This window comes from Eubalaena glacialis, chromosome 15 (assembly GCF_028564815.1).
Source record: "Eubalaena glacialis isolate mEubGla1 chromosome 15, mEubGla1.1.hap2.+ XY, whole genome shotgun sequence".
In the NCBI taxonomy this organism is placed as follows: domain Eukaryota; kingdom Metazoa; phylum Chordata; class Mammalia; order Artiodactyla; family Balaenidae; genus Eubalaena; species Eubalaena glacialis.
The window spans coordinates 67582814-67603019 of NC_083730.1; the positions used below are offsets into that span (position 1 = coordinate 67582814).

Consider the following 20206-nt stretch of genomic DNA (forward strand, 5'->3'; position numbering starts at 1 on the left):
TAATAGTTGGGTCAAAGGGAAAGTCCTAAGGACAACAGCAAAAGACAACACATGTCAACATTACAGAGCGCAGAAAAAGCTCTAACTGTAAGAAAAAAATCATAGGCTAAAGTACCCCCATTTACTAGAAATATTAAAAATGATTAACTATATCTAAATAATCTTAGAAATGTAAAGTATTAAGTCAAAAAAAAAAAGAAAGAAAAGAGCAGAATACATGCACTTTGACAAACAATTCAATTAGTAAACAGAACCAAGAACTGGAGCTTTACAACACTCAACACTTCCTAAAAGAAGGAAAAAATGTAAGACAATAAAACAAAAACAACTAAACCAAGGACGATTAAAATATTACCAAGATGATCTCTTATAACATCACACTGTTTGAGAACCTAAATAAATGAAAAGATTTAAAAATACATAAGAAATCAGTGAAAGAATTTGAACTGAAAGAACAAGGCTCTGCTCACACTTCCTACAAAGAAAGTACCTGCCTGGTCTGACCACGGTTTTGTGAGAGTCTGTCAACCCTTCAGAAAGGGGGTCTTAATCCCCATATTACACAGTCAAAAGGAAGAAAGGAGATGTGGGGGAGGAAGAGAAAAAGTGCATATTCAAAAATGTGAGAACAGCATAAATGAGCTGACAGAAGCTGGCCGTGAGTGGGGTGCATCTGGGCGTGGTGGGAACACCGAGACGCTTGCTCGCGCGGGTAACCCAGGCTGGTTAAAATGGGGGTTTACGTGCAGAAGACCCCTGAAGGTTGGTTTTAAGGAGAGTGGTGACATGTGCAAAGTGATGCTTGAAAAAAAAAAATTTGGCTGGTGCACAGTGTGCGGGGACAGACATCAAAGGTAGGAAGCAGACAACTGGCCAAGGCTGAGGCCGAATGCGGAGACAGCAGGGGGTGAGGAGGTAGATCTTGGGGGGGCGCTGTCCCACCTGCACTGAGCAGGGGTGTCAGTACTGTCTTCACTCTCACTGGTGACCGAAGACCCTCCGTGCAGGCTGCCTGCAGACAGTGCCTGGCACCGCCCGGTCAGGCTGGTCCACCTGCTCGTGCAGAGGCTCTGCGGGGACCTGGAGAGTTGGTTCAATGCTCCACAGACTCACACAGCAGAGAGGAGCTGGACAGAGCCGATCTTCCCAGCCCAACAGACCTGTCATTTTAACATCTCTGGCCTACCAAGCCCCACTTAAGAAGTAACCACTATGGCGTTCCCATTTTCATTCATCTAAACTATACACAGCTGCCCAGCTGAGCTTCTCATAAGCTGAAATAACTAGTGTGACCATGATGGGTTCGTGGGATATCAGCCAGAGACTCGGAAAGCTTCAAAATAGCTCAGACTGTGTCCTCCCCGCACTAGCTCTGAGGAGCCCGGGGAGCCAGAACTAAAGATCCTCGTGGACACACAAAGGCCTGGGACAAACGCTTACCAACCAGCCAGACACGGCACTGCCTGAGCCCAGGGGTCTGAGACAGGATGGCCACCTTCAAGCTCTGCTCTGGACGATGCCATCTGGGAGATGCTGGGGCTGCCTGGGAGCCAGCACGGGCTCACAGCCTGCTATGCAGGGGAACCTTCTAATCACCTGGGGAGCTTTAAAAACATGCCACTGTTGGAGCCCCACCTCTGGGGATGCCCAACTGAACTGGTCAGGGCAGGACGCAGACAATGGTACTCGTTAAACAACCCCCAGTGGGGAGGACAGAGAGAAGGACAGGACGCAGACACACTGCCGCTGCGGGGACGGCATGTAGGAAGTGTCCTGCCCAGGGCGCCGCACCCAGGACACAAGCTGGAGGGAGGGAGGGAAAGCCTGGCTGAAGGGGGGGCCCTGCCATGTCGGGAACCAGACAGGGATGCACCTCCCCTGCAGGTGGGGCAGGGGTCACTGTGGGTCTCCATCCTCAATCGCCAGCCGACAAAGCACGTTCATGCGTGGTCCCACTCTGAATAGGACCCTTGCACCAGCCCTTAGGGGAATGTGGCCAGTCCCAATATGCCCACCTCATGGAAGGGGTCACCAAGGTGAGGGAGGGGCCAGAACTGGAACTTGAACCCAGACCTTCTGACCAAATCACCTTCTATCCCCTTGCACTGGAGGGCGGAGGGGAGGCTGCAGAGCGCCGACCAGAGACGGGCCCCGATGATGTCCAAGGCACGCTGTGGTTGGGGCCCTAGGTCTGGTGGAGGGTTACCCCCGGGGGGGCAGTGAGCCTTTGCCCGGGCTGAGCCAGAGCCAGGCTGCACCGTCCCCCAGCCTCCTCCGGGACCACGCCTCCACCTCCTGGAAGAGCTGCCGGCCAGAACCGCCCTCAGCTAACCCAGGTGGAGGGCTGAGAGAGCACACGGGGGCCTCACCCCCACACCCAGGATGAGTCCTCCAGACCCTCCCTCTGCTCTGTCACCTGAGCTGGCCGTCCCCACCAGTGCCCGAGGCGGGCTGCTGACGCGTCTACTTTGGATCCATTTTCCTTCAGTTGATTGGACCGCGAACACGGTTACTTCTTCTAAAAGTGCCTGATGTTAAAGCTCATCTGACATTTTCATGGGTTTAACTCCACTTTCTCCCTCTGACGTTTATTCTTCTTCTGGATTCTGGAAAAAGCGAATAGAGGGCAAAACTAAACCCCATTGGGTCACAGGTGAGCACGAGACAACTGAGAGCCGGCTGTGCCCTGGCGCCCCGGCCCTTGGCCTCCCTCCCCACCCCACCCAGTCCCCCTGCTGGGCCAGGGCCTCGGAGGGGGGGGCCGGACCCTGCCACCAGGGCGGGTGGGCATTTCTAGGAGGCACTGGTCTGGGGAGGCGGGCAGGCCTCACAGATGAGCGGGGGGCCGGGCTCCAGTTGGCAGAGGCGCGGGCCGCGGCGCCAGCCCCTCCTCTAGAGCTTGTCCCCCACATGGACCTTCTGGTGGCGGATGAGGTGCGAGCTGCCCCGGAAGGCCTTGCCGCAGCGGTTGCACTCGTAGGGCCTCTCCCGCGTGTGGGTCTTGTAGTGCTCAATGAGGGCCGAGCGGTGCCGGAAGGCCTTGCCGCACTCATTGCACACGTAGGGCTTCCGGCCTGTGTGGATGCGCTGGTGCTGGATGAGGGCCGAGCTGTGGCAGAAGGCCTTGCCGCACTGGCCACACTCGTAGGGCTTCTCACCGGTGTGAATGCGCTGGTGCTCGATGAGCGAGGAGCTCTGGCTGAAGGCCTTGCCGCACTTGTGGCACTTGTAAGGCTTCTCGCCCGTGTGCGTCTTGCGGTGCTCGATGAGGTTGGAGCTCTGGCTGAAGGCCTTCCCGCACTCCTCGCACGCATACGGCTTCTTGCCTGTGTGGATCCTCTGGTGCCGGATGAGGTGGGACCGGTGGCAGAAGGCCTTCCCACAGAGCTCGCACTCGTGCGGTTTCTTCAGCGTGTGGATCTTCCGGTGCTGGCTCAGGCCCGAACTCTGGTTGAAGGATTTCCCACACTCCTTACACTGATAGGGCTTCTCCCCGGTGTGGATGCGCTCGTGCTTCCGGAGGCTCGAGCTCCGACTGAAGTCCTTCCCGCACTCCCTGCACGCGTACGGCCTCTTCCCGGTGTGGGTCTTCTGGTGTTGCGCAAGGGCAGAGCTCTGGCGGAAGGCCTTGCCGCAGTCCCGGCACTCGTAGGGCTTCTCCCCCGTGTGGATGGCCTGGTGCCGCAGCAGGTGCGAGCTCTGGCTGAAGGCCTTGCCACACTCACAGCACTCGTAGGGCTTCTCCCCCGTGTGGATCACCAGGTGCCTGAGCAGGTGCGAGCTCTGGCTGAAGGCCTTGCCGCACTCGCGACACGCGTAGGGCTTGGCTGGCTGTGCAGTCCTGTGAGGCCCCTCGGGTCCCGAGTCCCCCCTGCCCGCCGTCTCCCCATCGGGCTTACCGGACGCTTCCCCGCTGTGGATTATCTGGCACATAGTCAGGTCTGATTTCTGGAGGAAGGTTGGGCTGGACGGCTCATCGTCCTGGGGTCTGTCTCCTGGGGGGATGCTCTGATGCTGGATGGGGCTCGAGCACAGACTGATATTCCCCTCATAATCGTCCTGCTCCCCCAGAGGGATCTCCTTGTAGATGACAGCCATCTGCTCTAAAGCCCTTTCCTGAAGAAAAGGGTCCCCCGGGTCCTCCTCCGGGAAAAGGTTTGTCTGCATCTCCAACCTGTCCTCAAACACGAAAGCCTCACCCAGCTTGGCTGCCGGGGGAATCTCCATTGTGGGTCCGGGCTCACCCCCAGTGACTGTTTCTCTTTGGGACACACTTACTGCTCTCAGATTCTGAAAAGAAAACAAGAGACACTGTCAAGTCAGCAAGTCAAGCACCTAGTAGGTGCCAGAGTCTAAGGTAGAGATAACCAAAGACACAGTCTTGCCCTTGAGATGGTCCTTACTGAGTTAGAGACAAGTCTGACTTACCAGAAACAACTGCAAGGAAGACAGACAGACAGACAATGCCACACTGTGATGTCCAGACACTAAAGGCTCAGGGTGTCCAGAAAGGTGGGCAAGGACAGGAAGTGGAGCCATTCTGAAAAAGGGGCAAGACTCCAGCTACCGGAGGAGGTTGGGGCTGGGGTCTTGTTGGGAAAGAGAGAGCACATACCCCCCTGCTACGATCGGTCGGCTGCAGGCCTCCAGCCCAGAGCCCCAGCCGGAGCCCTGGGAGTCAGCCCTTCTCATTCCCGCCGGTACACCCCATCCTGTCCACTTCCCGTCTTTACTGAAGGGGTCTCTGCCTCTCTCCTCGCTGCCACTGGGCAGCTCAGGCCTCGGTGTGACTTGCCTCCTCGCTGGCTGCCTACCTCCAGCTTCCCCCCTCCCCCCAGCCCGTTCTCTACGTGGATGCCAAGGTCAAACGCCCAAAACACAGTCCTGATCACGGCATCCCCCTTCTCAGGAGCTTGCAGCAGCCCAAGTCCTCCACACCCAGCCATGCGGCCCTGTCCCCTGCTTCTCCTTCCACACACCCCCCAAACTTCCAGCTCCACCACTCACACATGCTGCTGTTTCCTCCTCCTGACTGGTCCCCACTCTTCTCACATGGCCACTTGCTCATCCTTCCAGACTCAGTTCAAATGTCCCCTCTTCCCTGCACCCTCAGACTCTGACAATCTTGGGCACGTGGCCTTGGTGACCGTGGAGCATGGGGCACATGTCCATCACAGCACTCACCACCTGGAGGGCAAATGTCATGGCAGGACTTTCCCCACCACCACCCGCGAGCTCCCCAAGGGCAAATCCGGGGCTCCTGCGTATTGGAATCCCCAGCTCCCAGCACAGCCACTCAATCATTACACACACATTTATTGAATAAATAAATGATTGAATGGAGGAAAAGTTATTTGTGTTTGTGTTAGAACTGCTTACCACACTTTTATTTTATTTTGCCAAAGTACTCTTTATTCAAATAAGTCAATTATCTGGGAGATATGAATAAATGAAACATACAAAAGCAGAGCTGCTCCGGTTGAAGGGGGTGTTTTCGGAGGGACAAGGAAGGAGGCTAGAACACCCCACTCAGCCCCCCATCCCACTGTGGGGGCCCAGAGGGAGCCCCACAGGACCCCATCCACAAACTGCTATGCAACCTCCAGGGAAACTCTTCAGGTACCATAATGATGACAACTCGAGTTTATTGAGCAACTACTGTGTGCAAGGCACGGCTAGACCTTTTACAAGCATATCTCATGTACTCCTCAGGACTCCATACAAAGGTGCTATCATCCTTACACTGAAGTCAGAGAGGAACTCCCTCAAAAAGACATACTAAATTAATCAGAATAGTCATGATGGAACTCATTCCTATTTGGAATTTTTTTTTTAATGAATTTTCAGCCAGTAGAAAGGCCAGGTGTGGAAAAAAGCACAGAACTGCAATATCCTCAAGAAGCCTGTGTCAGACTTCCCTGGTGGTGCAGTGGTTGAGAATCCACTTGCCAATGCAGGCGACGTAGGTTCAAGCCCTGGTCCGGGAAGATCTCACATGCTGCGGAGCAACTAAGCCCGTGTGCCACAACTACTGAAGCCCCCACACCACAACTACTGAAGCCCGCGTGCCTAGAGCCCATGCTCCGCAAGAGAAGCCACCGCAATGAGAGGCCAGTGCACCTCAACGAAGAGTAGCCCCCGCTCACGGCAACTAGAGAAAAGCCCGTGCACAGCAACAAAGACCCAAAGCAGCCAAAAATAAATAAATAAATAAATTTATTTTTTTTAAAAAAAGCCTGTGATCACTCCCACTCCTCTTCACAACCACAGTCTCCACTCCCCCCCGCCTCACCCGACCTCCTCAAACCTCACGTCCCATTTTCACCCTGGTCCACCCCTTCCCCATCTAGCTTAGACCTTCTCTACAGTGGGTCTAACTATGGGCGTCACTTCAACCAGCTCTCTGACCAGCATCACATTCCTCACCTCCCTGCCCTGCCACTAACTACCCACCTCCTCTGCCAGCTCCTCCTAAGATGCTGAATGTTGCCAAGGAAAATCATATGACTGTTTCTGGCACGGAGACAAACTTCAAGTTTCCAGTTTCGGCTGGGACTTCAGCTCCAGCATCTAATGACCTCCTTACGGCCAAGCCCTCTCTTCTGGGTCCTCACTTCCTCCCCGCTCTGGAAGGCCTCCCCAAGACATCCCTCTCAAAACCCTTCATTTCAGAGACTGCAAATTGGCACTCTGGGGATCCTGCCACAGACACGTTGTGTTTGGCTCTCAAAGAGTCAGGCTTTTCCTTTTTGTTTGACTTAGCTGCCAATATTTAAAACTCAGTAGGTTTTCTCATGAAAAACTGTACGATGTGACAATACGAGCCCACCCTTCACTAACCCACCTTGCTGGCCAACCTACCCCCACTCCCACGCCCCACTTCATTCCCTTGGTTTCTTTCCCCCCCCTAATTTTCATGCCCTCTGACCCCTCTTTCTCGGTATCTGGGGATTGTGCCTCCACCCACCTGCTAAATCCTGGTGTTTCCGAGGTTCCCTCCTCGGGGGTTTTCCATTCCCACTATGTACCAGCTACACGCTGAAGTCTCCACTGTGTTGAAAAAGTTGGCGATACTTTATCTGTGCCCAACGATGTTTTAAATATTTTGGGACCGAAAATCCAAAGGTCTGGAACCCCACGCTTCCCACCTCTCTCGGGCCTTCCCCGGCTCCTCCTGCCTCCGTCACTCCATCCTCCTGGGACCCCCAGGGCCTGGGCACCCGGCCGACCCTCGGGCCAGTCAGGGTCTCCTGGCTGGAGGCCAGCGCGCGACCGCGGACCCGCACCTGCTTCCACAGACGGGGGCCGCCCACACCTGCGCCACCGGAGGGAGAGGTGGCTACACTGGCTGCCGCGGAGCCACTCACCTAGGCCGGGGCGGGGCCGCTCACCTGAGCGGGGGCGGGGCCGCGGGCGAGCGGGGCGGGGCCGCACCTCAGCTGCTCCTGCCCGCGGCCGTGGCCTCGCTCGGCTGCGGCTGCTGACGCGGAGCCCGCGGCGGCCCGAGAGCCTGAGCTCCGCCCCCTCTCGCGGCACTTCCGGGACCGCTCTAGGCCGCGCGGAGGCCAGTGTCTCGCTGGTCCCACCGCGCAGTACGCGTAACCGCCTGGACGCCGGGGTCCGGGTCGCAGGACTGGGGTCGGGAGAGGCCGTCCGGTCGGCTCAGGGCTCCGGCACGTCCCCGAGCGCGTCCCGGCTGGGCGGGCGTTGGTGGGAGCGCAGAGGAGGAAACTGAGGCCGGGACGGGCGGCCGGCTCCTGGGCACCTGTCCTGGGGGTGGGGCCGGCCAGAGGCCTTGCGGCGGCTGTGTCCCCGGGAGAAGGGCAGGCGCGCTCAGGGCTGCGGAGCCCGTTACCCCGCGCAGGCCCGGGGTCCTGCTGCGATTCCCCCTCCCTTCCTGGGGAGCTCTGGTCCTGCTTGCTCACCTCGTCCCCGCAGAGACAAATGAGGAGAGCCCAGAGAGGGCCCAGGAGATGGCTGGGAGCCTAAGTGGGACCCTCTGTGGACCCCACCTCTGCATCTGAGGGATGGCCTCCGTTCAGGTGGCGCCTCTTAGGGGAACCGGGAGGGAAGAGGGGTGTGTTCTTCATCCCCCGACCCCCCTCCCAGAGCTCACTTCTGCTTCTGGTGGCAAGACTTGCCCCTCCACCCAAGGATGGCTGCTGCCCATTCTGCCCCTGCCATCTGCCCACCTGTCTTCAGCACCTTCCGTCCTGGCCCTCAGGTGCCTCCTAGCCCCATCCAGGAGTAGGCAGGGGCTCCTAGAGACCCAGTCCAGTGACCCTGTGTGTGTTGGACCACAACCAGCCATGCAGAGCTGGGACCAGCAAGGGCTGGTTACTTTTTCTCTCACTCCATCTCCTCCAGTCACAGGAAGGCAAGAGCCACCATTCTGAGCCCCCTGGGGGCTGGTAGGGAGCTGGGGCCCCACCCAAGGGTCTCAGGTGCTTCCCCTTCTGCAACAACCCCCAGAATCCCTATCCCCACACTCCCAGACCAACCACAGTCACTTTTTCAGCCAGGATCTCATGGCCCTCAGAATAGTTATTGTTGACATGTTGATTATTAACCCATTTTACAGAGGAGGAAAATCAATGCTTAGAGAAAGGGAGGGTCCCAAGGTCAGGAGCATAAGTGGGAGGCAGACGGAAGGCACTCATCCCACACCCCACCCCTAGGGTATGTAGCCCACGGAGCAGTAATAATCCGCGGCGTCTTCAGGCTGCACGGGGCTGATGGTCAGGATGCAGGCATTATGGGCTGCATCCGTGGCTGCCGAGAAGCGGTCAGGGATGTCAGGGGGGCGGTGGTGGTCCTCCTCTGAGCGGTAGTGGAGGAGCAAGCGGGGGGCGCTGCCTGCCTGCTGCTGATACCAAGACACGCCGTAGTCCCCGACGATGGCATGGCGGGGGCTGAGCATGCAGGAGAGTTGGGCCACTTGGCCTGGGAAGACCAGCAGTGTGTCCGGCTGGGTCAGGGTTGGCTGGGAGGCTGAGAGAGACAGACACACTCAGGTCTGGCCTGGGCCCCTTCCTTCCTGCCCCTGCCCCACAAAGTCTTGGTCAGACTCCCAGGAGAATCTGCTCCCAAAAGCTCACAGCCCGGTGCCATGGGATCGTCACTGGGTGGGGCACAGAGCTGGAGACCCCTAAACCCCCATTAGTGTCATGTTCCCAAGGAGCCATGTTCAGCTAAGGATCTAGAGTTCAGAGGGTGGTCTGGTGGTCTCTGGGCTGCCCACCCTCATCCCTTGCCCTGCAGACCCCTATCACTTTGGTCACACTGGCTTGTCCAAACCCTGGCTACAGACTGACAACCCCCAAGAAGCCTCCTGGGCTGTTACTACCCACTGGCTCAGCCTCTGGCCACTGGCTGCTGAAGGCCTTCTCAGGGTTAGCTTGTTCCTGAGGCCCTGTGGGGTAGGAACCAGCCCACACCAGCTTCCCCTCTGAAAAACTCAAAAGGTGACGAGTCTCTGAGACCCCCAAGAGTCAGAGTCCAAAGGGACCCTAGCAATCTGGTCATTCACAAATGGGGAAACTGAGGCCCACACAGAGAAGTGACTTGCCTCAAGTCTGGGGCAGGGCCACCTGTGGCCAGTTCTCCTCTCCACCTCAAGGACACTTCCAAAACCTTCCCCACTGCCCACATGGATTTGCTTCCTTATAGGGGGCTTCCAGAGCCAGTGTGGGAGTCCTCCTCTGAGCGATAGTGGAGGAGCAAGCGGGGGGCGCTGCCTGCCCGCTGCTGATACCAAGACACGCCGTAGTCTCCCACTGTCTCCCACTCCACCCCCGGGTGAGCAAGGCACAGGGAGGGCTCACCTGCCAGGAGGACCCCAGTCAGAAGGAGGGCCAGATGCCAACAGGCCATGGCCAGAGGCAGGGAGGCAGGTGGGAGTCGCTTGTTGTGTTGGGCTTGCGCTGGGCGTGCTCCAGGTGCTTCAGGGCACACTGGGGAGGCTGCTGGACCACGACAGGGCATGCAAATCAGCCCACTGACACGGTGGGAGGGCGGTGCTGGGCCCCAGCAGCCAGACCTTATCTTCCCAGACGTCAGCATCCCGGCCCCACAGGGCCTTCTTGAGAACAGAAGCCCGGAAATCCACATGTGCAGTTAGAGCAGGTGGCTGCTCTTCACTGAGTTATAACTCATACGGTCAAGTGCACAAATCTTACATGTATGGCTCAATGATTTTATATATATATATCCCTGCAGCCTCTACCCAGACCAAGATTTAGAACATTTCCATCACCCCAGAAGGCTCCCTCATGCGCCTCCCCTGCCAGTAACGCCCTCTTAGCCCCCAACGGTAACCGAGTGGGACTCTGTGGTTAATCAGTTTTGCTGTAGAACGTCAGCTATAAATGGAGTGATAGTGTGTCTTCTTTTGTTTCTGCTTCTTTTGTTAAACATTATAAGAGTCATCCATGTGTGCAGCAATGTTTAATTCATTGTCAGAGCTGTGTGTAAGCCACTGTGTGGATAGCCACAATTAGTTTATCCATCTCCTGTTACTAGCCATTTGGGTGCTTTCATCTTTGGCTATTTCAAGGAGAACCGCTGCGAGCATTCCTGCCTGTGTCACTGGTGCACCTGAGCTCTGGTTTCTGCTGGGCAGGCACCCAGGACGGGGAACGTTTCCATTTAGTGTTGGGTTTTTTTTGGCCGCATTGCACCACGCAGCATGCGGGATCTTAGTTCCCAGACCAGGGAGCGAACCCGTGCTCCCTGCAGTGGAAGCGCAGAGTCCTAACCACCGGACCACCAGGGAAGTCCCCTTTCTGTTTAGTTTTAGTAGATACCGCCAGGGTTCCTGACATGGTTGTGCCGATCTGCACTCCTGTTGTGGGTAAGAGAGTTTGCCAGACCGAGGGGAGCTGACTTTGGTTGGGATTCAACCCGCGTAGGGATTCAAACCTGAATCCCAGATCCTCCTCCTCTTAACTGCACAACTTCAGCCAAGTTCCCCTCTCTGTGCCTCAGTTTCCTCATCTGGAAACTAAAGATGAGCATTGTGCCAGCCCAAGTGTTGTGAAGATGCAAAGTTAGGACTTTGTGGGAGTTCCTTGGTTGCCTAGTGGTTAGGATTCTGGGCTTCCATTGTGTGGCCTGGGTTCAACCCCTGGTAAGGGAACTGAGATCCCACAAGCTGCACGTTGCAGCCAAAAACAAAAACGAAAACAAAAACAAAAACAAAAAAAAACATAGATAGGACTTTGTGTGTATTAATCATGCCTTTTATATTCTCTATCCTGATGGTTTGACATCTGGGGCCTTGCTGACCTTGGAGGGACTGGCCCTCCCAGGGTCAGCCAATTCCTAGAGACAGTAACACACTTTTCAAATGCAAACCAACCATTCCTGAGTCCACACTCCCCCGACCACCTCCCCTAAGGGGCTCTCTCATTGGACCACTGCCCTCCTGCCCTGTCACCCAGGGCAAGTACCAGACAACCAGGGACGGTTCCTGTGCCCCAGAGCATGAAGGTATTCCAAACAGCCAACCCTGAGCCTGCTCACCCCACCTCACTGTTCCTTCCCTCAGAAACCACAATAGAGGCTCCCGCCCAGAGTTCCCCCTCTCTCTCTCTCTCCTGACCAGCCCTGGTGCTTTCCCATGTGGCCTCCCCCACCATGGGGTGTCATGCCTCCTCCACTGCGGAACTGTAACAAACCATCTCCTCAACGGCAATCATGTCCTGATCTGCTGGCCTTACCAAGTACCTAAAAAATAATAAAACAAGTTAATGCAGTGTGCTCTCGTTACTTTGTAGCCTTGAGAGCTCGCTTGGGGAAGGTTACAAAGCTCCCACTGTGGGTCCCACTCCAGTCCTAACACCTCCTTAGGGCACCTCCATGACACTCAAGACAAAAGACCCCTCCTCGGCGGCCCTAAAGACAAACCCCTCGGAAAACAGAGGGGTGGTCATTGGAGCTGAGGGTCCAGGCCGGGAGTTCCATTCCTTCCAGAATCTGGCTGCAGCCACTCCTGGGCTGTGTTCTGCAGGACACGGGTCCCCAGATTTTGGAAGAAAGTGCCCTGCCTGTAAGTTTGGGAAACGCTGCCCCGGGGCTTTCCCCAGTGCTGCCTCTGAGCGCCTGCTGCAGGCTGAGCACCCAGGTAGCACTCAAAAGGGTTACTGCGTTCCATCCTCACGCTAACTTGCCCGTGGTGCTGTGAGCCGTGCCAGTGGTGCCGTGAGCGGTGCCTCTCACTGCTTGACAGGTGTGAGCACTGAGGCAAGTCCTGTCCAGAGGCAGTGATACTGACGAGCTGCGGGGACGATCTGGGCCTCCCCCTGCCTTCTGCCTTGAGCTCTGCCTGCAGAGGGGGGATGAATAGTCTAATCACCGGGGAGCAGTGGGAGGGCAGCTAAGAAGGAGGTATCCTGACCTGCCATGAGTCCAGAGGCCCAACCACAACCAGACGGAAAGAGGGGCAATGCAAACGCTGCACACGCTGGAAAACAATGGCAGTTTCTTACAAAGTTAAACATACTCTCCGCAGAGGACCCAGCAATCCCTCTTGCTGAGATTTACAGTAGAGAAATGGAAACGTCTCTTCACCCAGAGACCTGCGGGTGAGTGTCTGTACTGGCTTTACTCATAGTCACCCAAAACGGGAAACAATCCAAACAGCAGCAGGTGAGTGGATCCACAGACCGTGGCACCTCCAGGCAGTGGGACCCTCCCGGGTGATGAAAGGAAGGACCCATTGACACCGGTTGACGACCCCGGTGAATCCCGCACGCATGGAGCTAGGTGAAAGCAGCTGCACCTGAAAGGCTCCGTGCTGTCTGCTGCTTCCCTCTCTGTGACATGACAGTCTAGAAGAGGTGGGGGCAGGGAACACTGCAGCGCTTGCCAGGGGCTGGGGTGACCACAAAGGGGCATGAAGGAATTTGGGAGAGTGACGGAAATGTTGTGTATCCAGACTGGTGGTGGTTCTGTGAGACTTGTCACAACTGGAAAACACTCAAAAGTGTTTTGTTCACTCAAAAGTGAATTTTACTGTATGTAAACCATAACTCAATAAACTTGACTAAGAAAGGAAAGAAACAAGGACAGAAGAGAGGGAGGCTGGGAGTGAGCCCCGGGCAGGGGGCCTTGAGTTGATAGGGAGCCTGCGAGGTTGGTGAGGATCCCGCTTCTGCTACAGCCACGCCAGCACCCCACCCCCAGGAACCTCCCCTGCTTTCAGCCTGGGAGCTCTGTCTCTACTGGTGAGGGGATGTGGTCTCTGGACATCCCTGGGCCCTGAGGCTCCAGCCCCCACTAGAGCCCTGTGTTAGGGAATGTCCGGACCCTCCCCAGAGCCCATTACCGGGATACTGGGGGAAAGGCATTTCCTGCCTAGACCTCTTGGCAGCTCCCACTCCCATGGAGACCAGCTTGGAAGCTGGGAGGGCCTGAGTCTTCTCTGATTACTCTGATCTAGCTAGCGGGAGGAAGAGGAGGCCAAGGCTCCTGGACTAGCTGCAAGGACCCCCTGGGCTGGTGGAGCCCAGCCCCAAGGGCGGCTGAGCGGGGAGCTGCACCTGGACCCACCCACCCATCACTCCCCCATCCCCGACACACACATCTCCTGCAGGGCGCCGCACGGGGTAGATCTCAGCCCCAGCTCCTTCCTTAGTCAGGAAGTTGGGGGTTGGGGGATCAAAGCCCCCACATCTGTCTCCTTCCCCCTGCAGCCATGTTTATCACGGTGATGTCTGGAGGTAAGTGGGGTCCCCTGTCCCGGAAGACTGGTGGGGGTACATTCCCTCTGCCTTGAGGGAGAGTGGGGAGGCGGCGTGGGGAAGGGGTACACATGGGAAGGGATGGGAGTGTCTGCGGAGAGTCCCTTGAGGGGAAACCCCGGCTGGGTCCTGGGAAATGCGCGTGGGCTCCTCTAGGAGCTCACGGGCCACGCAGCAGCCAAGCCGTTGCCGTGGAGCAAATGTTCACACTGCTCCATCCCTTAGCTGGTCAGTGGTCCTCCAGCTTCAGGGGGCATGAGGCACCTAAAGCTCTAGCCCCAGCTGCAGATTCCTGACCTTCTGGTGGAGGCGGGGCTGGTGCGGGGTAGTGCCGGAGGTGGGGCTGAAGTGGGAGGGGAGGGTCGTGTGAGAAAGGCAGAAGTTGTGCACCCCGGTCACCGACATCTTGGGAGATGGAAGGGGGTACATTCCTAATCTCGTAGCCCCATTCCCTGCTCTGTAGGGAAGAGACGGGAGGGAGGCAGAGGGTCCCAGTTTGGGGGGAATAGAGGGTGCCATTCGTTCACCTCTGCTCCTCCCCCACAGCTGGCTGCTGGGAGCTGGTGAACCCCTGGTGCAGCCTGGTGATCCTCATCACCCACCTGAGGCAGAGGGGGCAGGTGCCCCTGGATGGTGAGGGGGCAGGGAGGGGTGCTGGGAGGACTGCTGAGGGCCCCCAGGCAGGGATTCCAGCCCTGCCCTGCCTCCCTCTCTGCTCCCCCAGCGACCATCGCCCTCCTGGCTGAGAACGGGCACCTGGTGAACCTGGGTGAGGGACTGGAGGAGGGGCCTTCCCCGGCACCCTCCATGGGCAGCCCCCTGCTGCAGGAGCATGGGACCTATGTCCTAGTGCAGATCATCAGTAAGTGGGGCCCGAGATTCCCCCTGTGCAGCTATGTTGGAATATAAGAGGGGGGACAGCAGTCAGAGACCACCCAAGCCCTGCCGAGCCCCAACTTTGGCCAGGACCTAGCCCTGACCTTCCCATCCAATGCCCTGTCCTGACCCCACTGTGGACCAGCAAACAGGTCCAGAGTGAGAGGTGGGGTTGGGGACCACCAGGCCAGCCAGGAATCAGCCTTCTTCCCTCTGCAGAGGGCGAGCGCGGGGCCCCCACCTGCTATGAGTCCCTCCTGGAGAACCTGGATGAGCGGTGTCGAGCTGGCAGGTGAGTGTCACAGGAGAGCCCCAGGGGGAGGGTGTGCCTTCCCACCAGCCCCCCACAGGCAGGATTCTTGGGCCTTCCAGAGGAGCTGCGCTGGCTGTCGGGCCTGCCCCCCCTGGGCGATGGCTGGAGAGGGCGCACCGGCACTCTGCGTGGCCATCAGGAGCAAGGCCCTCCTTCACGGCCCCGAAGGGTGGGCTTCCTGCTGTCTGGGACCCACTAGCTGGGGCCGAGAGCCAGGTAAGGAGGAGACATGGATCCCTGGGGGGATGCTCATGTCCTTCCCAGGGGACAGATGTGTGTGCTGAGAGGTGGACCCCAATGGCAACCCCCCTCAGAGACACACGTATACCCACATGATGGAAGACACTATATCCAGAGACAGGTCCCCACCATCCCGCTGGAGGCTAAGTGCCTGCACAAGGGCAGGGAGACGTGGAATAGGGCCTGGCACACCGTAGGTGCTCAGTGCAGAGCTGCTGAATGAACTCAGTGAAGGCAGCAGCACAGAGTGTGTGATGGCGTTTGAAGGGCCAGCACCTCTGTTCCGGCAGGCCCCGTGACCTGGCACATCACGGCCAAGTGGCCGAGCTGGACTCAGATCCAAGGGGGTTGGCCGTGACCTCTGCCTGGCATGATCAGGCGCAAAGGCCCAGCAGTATTCCTCTTGCAGAATCTGGAATTTCTGGGAAATTGCAAGGTCGCTGACAGAACGTGAGGCCGCCGCGGGGCTCCTAAGGTGTGGGTGTGGAGAAAGGGATCCAGAGGCAGAGGAGAAGGGTGGAGGGGCAGGACAGCATGCTCCTCCAGGGATTCCAGCCCCCAGGAGTCAGACGGCCTTGAGGCTTATGGTCACCTGCTAATGCCTCACCACCCAGTCTGGACTGCCCGAGGCTGTCAGATTACACCGGATTACAAGGTCACCCTCCCCACCCAGGACACCAGCTGAAGGTGAAGCATCCCACTCCACAGTGGGACATCCATCCATCCTCCCCCACCCACAGAAAGTCCAATGAGAGCGGACACAGCAGGCTCAGATCTAACATGAACTATTTTAATTGCACATTTTCGTCTCAGGTCATCTGTGGGGTGAGAAACCCCCTCCTCACTTCCAGTCCCAGCTATGTGGGTACAATCTGACGTCATGGTCTGGCTGTCGGTGAAGGGGTGAAGGTGGCTGCAGGGCTGGCCCCTGAATCTGCACCAGTCTCTTCAGGGCAGGGAGCTCAGACCTGCAGAGGGAGGGCCGGCACAGGTGGAGGTCAGGCCGCAGGTACAGGAGGAGGGACCACTGCTCCCGCCCCAGCAGGGGTCAGGGCCTCCCGCTCACCGTGGTTGTACTTGCACTGCTTCAGGGCCTCGCTGAAGCCCTCGCACAGGGTCAGGTCGCTCTGAGCGGTGGAGCAGTCCAGGAACTGCCTGATCTCATAGGCGCAGGGCCCCATCTGCAGGGGCTGCGGGGCAGCGCGGGCCGGGGCCTGGGGTTACAGCACAGGAAGCAGCAAGGTCAGCTTGGGGTTGGCACCCAGAAGAGGACTCCAAAGCTGGGGGTGCCGGCTGCCCCTCCTAACGCCCCCAGCCCTGCCAGGCCCAGCCTGCCCTGTTTAGCCTCAGCTGCTCCATCCCTGAAACAGGGTGAGCCCACAGCCCTCTCAAAGCCACCCTGTTGGTGCTGGTACAGACAGCATTCCCAGCTGCCTCATAACAGGTATGCTGACAGGTGGGGGTGGGAGGTGAGAGAAGGTTCTAGAAAAGCCCAGTGCTCTGCTGGAGTATGAGCCCCACCCCCACAAGTTCTAGCACCTTCCTGCTCAGCAACACTGATCCTCATGACCCCCGACCCCACCACTAAGCCAGAATTTGGTTCAGGACTGGTGGGGTGCCCAGTGGGGGACAGGCCAGCAGGGAACAGACCCAGAGTCACTGGCTACCCTTCACCCTTGGGTGCAGGGGCTACAGGAAGGGGCTACCCTGGGAGAGAGAGAGCACGGACTCAGGAACTTCAACATCCCTCCCTTCTACTAGGGTTAGGTGACCTTGGGCCAGTCTCTGAGCTCCTAAGGGCCTCAGTTTCCCCATCTTTAAAGGGCTGGTTGGTGTCTGTCCACAGGGGTCTAGGGACCTCGGCCTCAGGGGAGGGGCAGGGAGAGCCGGCCTGTGACCAGAGGCCAACAGCAGAGCGACTAATAGGACCCTTCTTGGGCACAGTCCCCGGCCGAGGCAGCTCTGGACACCCTGGACACTCCTCGCTGGACGTTCCGGCAGCTCCCAGCTCAGTGGCCTTGAGAGAAGGCGGCCTCAGTTTCCCCTGAGCCCTTGCTCACCTGCTGGGCAGCAGCCTGGGCGGGCTCTGAGCTCCCCCCGCTCAAGGCTCCGGTCAGGGCGCTGCCCACGACGTGTCCCACAGCCGAGCCCACGGCCACTCCTGCGGCCGTGGTCGCCATCTGCGCCATCAGGCCGGGCTGGCCCGACGGAGCGGGGGCCGGGGCCACGGCCGAGGGCGGCGGGTGCGCGGGCGGGTGGGCAGAGGGCGCGGCGTTGCGTCTGCGGGATGGGAAGAAGCAGGGTTAATCCCGGCGGGACTCCAGGCCTGCGGCCCCAGGGGCCCGCAGCTCCGGAGAGGTACCCTCTCTTCCTCCCCGAGGGTAGACGACCACCGTCTTAGACGCGTGATTGCGGTACCCCCGCCCCTCCCCCGCCAAGATGGCGCAGCAGCCGCCAAGGTCACGCTGTCACGCCCTTGGGGGCCGCGCTTCCCCAGACCCCACCCTGCGGGCCCTCGTCCCGCTCCCACCTGGCTGGCCGGGCGGCCATGCTACGGCTCCCTCGGGGCATGGTGGCGGCGGTGGGACCGGCTGAGCCGAGTCGGAGACGGCGACTGTGACTGCGGTTCCGGTTCGGAGACGAACGCGGCGGCGCCTGTCACGGCAGGCGCTGCGGGGCGGGGCCTGGGCGGGGCCTCTGGGACACGCCCCCGGCCGGAGGCTCGGGACCGGGGGCCAGGCTGCACCCCCGCGGTTCACCCGGCCTCTCCATCTGGCAGCACCCGTTGCCGGTGACCCTGCGCCCTCCCAGCTCCTGGCCCGAGCTATGTGTGCCCTGGGGACACGGGCCGCTGTCGTAGGGCGCCGAGGGCGTACGCAGGAGCGAAGGGCCTGGTCCTTCAAAGACCACCGCGGAGCTCTGGGAGTGGAGCTAGGGGCTGTCCCGCGCTCGGGAAGGGGGGCACCGGGAGGCCAGGCCCTGCTCCTCCCCCTCCTATCGGACCGGGCTCGCTGGCTCCGGCGTGGCCTCAGGGTCGCGGGTGGACTGGGCAGGGGAAGAAGCACCCACCCTCCGTGACCGTCCCCAGAGCTCCCGCCAGGGGGCGTCCGGACCGCTCTCGGACTCCTTCCCGGCAAAATCACTGCGGGGCGCGGGCAGCCCCCGCTGGGGTGCGACGAGGCCCCCTGCGTGGCCCTCCACCCAACCCGACCCCCTGCCCCATGGATGCAGCGCCAGACCCCGACAGCGTTTACGCAGCGTGTCCCTCCCAAAGGCCGTAACGTAGAGGTGTTTGCGCGGGTTTGAATCCTGTGGCCTCGAATTTTACCACCTTGGTTCCAGGCCCAGGGCAGGGCAATGCCGAGTTTAGGATGCTTCCCAGCCCTTCGGGAACTGGAGGTTTTCATAGTCTTTTATTGTTACCCTTAGCGGGGAGAGGTCCTGACCTCTTTACCACCCCCTCATCACTGTCCCCTATGCCCGAGGGAGGCCTCCCAGCACCAGGACTGTGGGGAGGATGAAATCGCCCACAGCAAAATCATGGGGGAGGGGTCCCAGGTGGGGAGAGGAGGCCCCTCTGTGAGGAAGGGGCGGAAGGGACGGAGGGGACATGGGCAGTGCCTGGCAGGCTCAGCATGTCTCTACTGTGTCCCAACCACACAGTCCTGTCAGCCAGCCTGGGAAGCAGGGCCCTCCCCTGACCCCCATCTGGGCCTGGGCCAAAATTTTCTCCTCTCTGCAGTGGGGGTGACCATTGGCCTCGAGGTGAGGGAAGCATGTGAAGGGTGGCTACTCTCTCCTCATAGACATGCCAGGCCTGGTCCAGCCTCCACCCCTTTGCTCATGCAGCCCCTGTCCACTTGTTCCCATTGCCAAACTGGCCCATCCTAGGCTGATCAGGGTCCTCCTCCTGCAGGAAGCCCTCTGTGACCAGCCCAGCTTGCTGTAACCATGGCTCTCCACTGCGGCCTGCAACGTGGGAGGTTGTTACTTGAGCACTCATGACAGGTGGACTGCGGTTCCGCAAAGCAAGGCCATGCTCCCCTGGAAGCACTCAAGACCACTTAAGGTAGTTACACAAATATTTTTACTGTCTATATTTTCAGGTGTATCGGAAAAAAATGTATAATTAGCTCATCAAATCTATGATTTCTTGACCAATGTGGCTAAAATGAGGCTGAAGTAGGCATTTCAATTTTTAAAAGTAAATCACTTTAAAGAAAAAGATGGCAAACAGCCCAGGTAGTAAAAATCACTGCTGTCTTTCCTCTCCTTGCCCTCTAGGGGTCTCTGTAGAGCCTCCCTGGAGAGGCTGTGAAGGCTCCCCGGACTGGGACCCGGAGGGAGGGCTGAGTCAGCCGGTGTCCCTCTCTTCCCCCTCCCCACACCGCCTCCCCCTTCTTAGGCCCAGGATGGGTGCCCACAGCCTCACCCTGAGGCAGCTCAGCACCCCGCCCACCAGGACGGGAGCCACCGCCTGTGTCCTGGCTCCCCAGCATTGCCCATGATGGAGCGGACTGCCTGGCAAGGTGGTGAGGTCCGTGGTCATCACAGGGAGTATATGAGCCTGGAGGATCCCTTCCAACGTGTGGTCATCACCCCCTCCTCTGATTCTCACCTTATCCTCGGTCTCAGAAGGCTGGGCCGGAGGTGTCCAGAGGAGTCTGTTAGTTCCTGACCAAGGGGCAGCCTGGGCCCCCAGTGCCCCACTCAGACACTGCCCACCATGGCTTTCTGCCCGTACCCTCCCTCCAGCTGACCAGCTAGAGGGCCTTCTGACCCCTCTGCCTGCCTGCTGGTTTGGAAAAGCCTGATCTCGTCCCTCCCTCTTAGGGCTTCAGTTTCCCCATCTATAATTGTCTATGGTTCTGCGCCAAGCTGGGGTCCTGCCCAGCCGCCTCCATATGCCTCAGTTTCCTCTGGGGCACATTTTAATATCCCTTTCCTCACAGGGGCTATAGTGCCATCTTCCAGATGGATCAGCTGAGGCTCTGAGGAGTGGCAGAACTTGCCCGTGGGTACCGTCACCTGTCAC

The 20206-nt window shown here is 58.8% G+C and overlaps 4 protein-coding genes across 9 annotated transcripts; 1 reads left to right on the plus strand and 3 right to left on the minus strand.

Annotated features, from left to right (window-relative positions):
• Positions 1 to 2652: 2652 nt before the first annotated feature.
• ZNF70 (zinc finger protein 70) lies at positions 2653 to 7450 on the minus strand. Of its 6 annotated transcripts, XM_061170122.1 has the most exons (3): positions 6968 to 7221; positions 5008 to 5187; positions 2653 to 4290 (listed from the first exon to the last, which is right to left on the minus strand). In XM_061170122.1, exon 3 carries the CDS (start codon positions 4225 to 4227, stop codon positions 2893 to 2895), a length of 1335 nt encoding a protein of 444 aa, XP_061026105.1. In that variant the 5' UTR covers positions 4228 to 4290; positions 5008 to 5187; positions 6968 to 7221; the 3' UTR covers positions 2653 to 2892. The 6 variants fall into 6 exon arrangements, with proteins under 6 accessions (XP_061026105.1, XP_061026107.1, XP_061026109.1 ...); XM_061170124.1 differs by lacking the exons at positions 5008 to 5187; positions 6968 to 7221 and adding an exon at positions 7368 to 7450; XM_061170126.1 differs by lacking the exons at positions 5008 to 5187; positions 6968 to 7221 and adding an exon at positions 7287 to 7367.
• Positions 7451 to 8589: 1139 nt separating this feature from the next.
• LOC133075791 (pre-B lymphocyte protein 3-like) lies at positions 8590 to 9932 on the minus strand. The gene is made up of 2 exons (XM_061170157.1): positions 9825 to 9932; positions 8590 to 8991 (listed from the first exon to the last, which is right to left on the minus strand). The coding sequence occupies exons 1-2, from the start codon at positions 9871 to 9873 to the stop codon at positions 8675 to 8677; spliced, it is 366 nt and encodes a 121-aa protein (XP_061026140.1). The 5' UTR covers positions 9874 to 9932; the 3' UTR covers positions 8590 to 8674.
• A 3736-nt stretch (positions 9933 to 13668) lies between these two features.
• C15H22orf15 (chromosome 15 C22orf15 homolog) lies at positions 13669 to 15130 on the plus strand. The gene is made up of 5 exons (XM_061169248.1): positions 13669 to 13721; positions 14289 to 14375; positions 14467 to 14604; positions 14838 to 14895; positions 14959 to 15130. Exons 1-5 carry the CDS (start codon positions 13697 to 13699, stop codon positions 15128 to 15130), a joined length of 480 nt encoding a protein of 159 aa, XP_061025231.1. The 5' UTR covers positions 13669 to 13696.
• Positions 15131 to 15940: 810 nt separating this feature from the next.
• On the minus strand, positions 15941 to 17852 carry CHCHD10 (coiled-coil-helix-coiled-coil-helix domain containing 10). Its single transcript, XM_061169686.1, has 4 exons — positions 17702 to 17852; positions 17232 to 17451; positions 16238 to 16385; positions 15941 to 16139 (listed from the first exon to the last, which is right to left on the minus strand). The coding sequence occupies exons 1-4, from the start codon at positions 17740 to 17742 to the stop codon at positions 16120 to 16122; spliced, it is 429 nt and encodes a 142-aa protein (XP_061025669.1). The 5' UTR covers positions 17743 to 17852; the 3' UTR covers positions 15941 to 16119.
• Positions 17853 to 20206: the final 2354 nt, after the last annotated feature.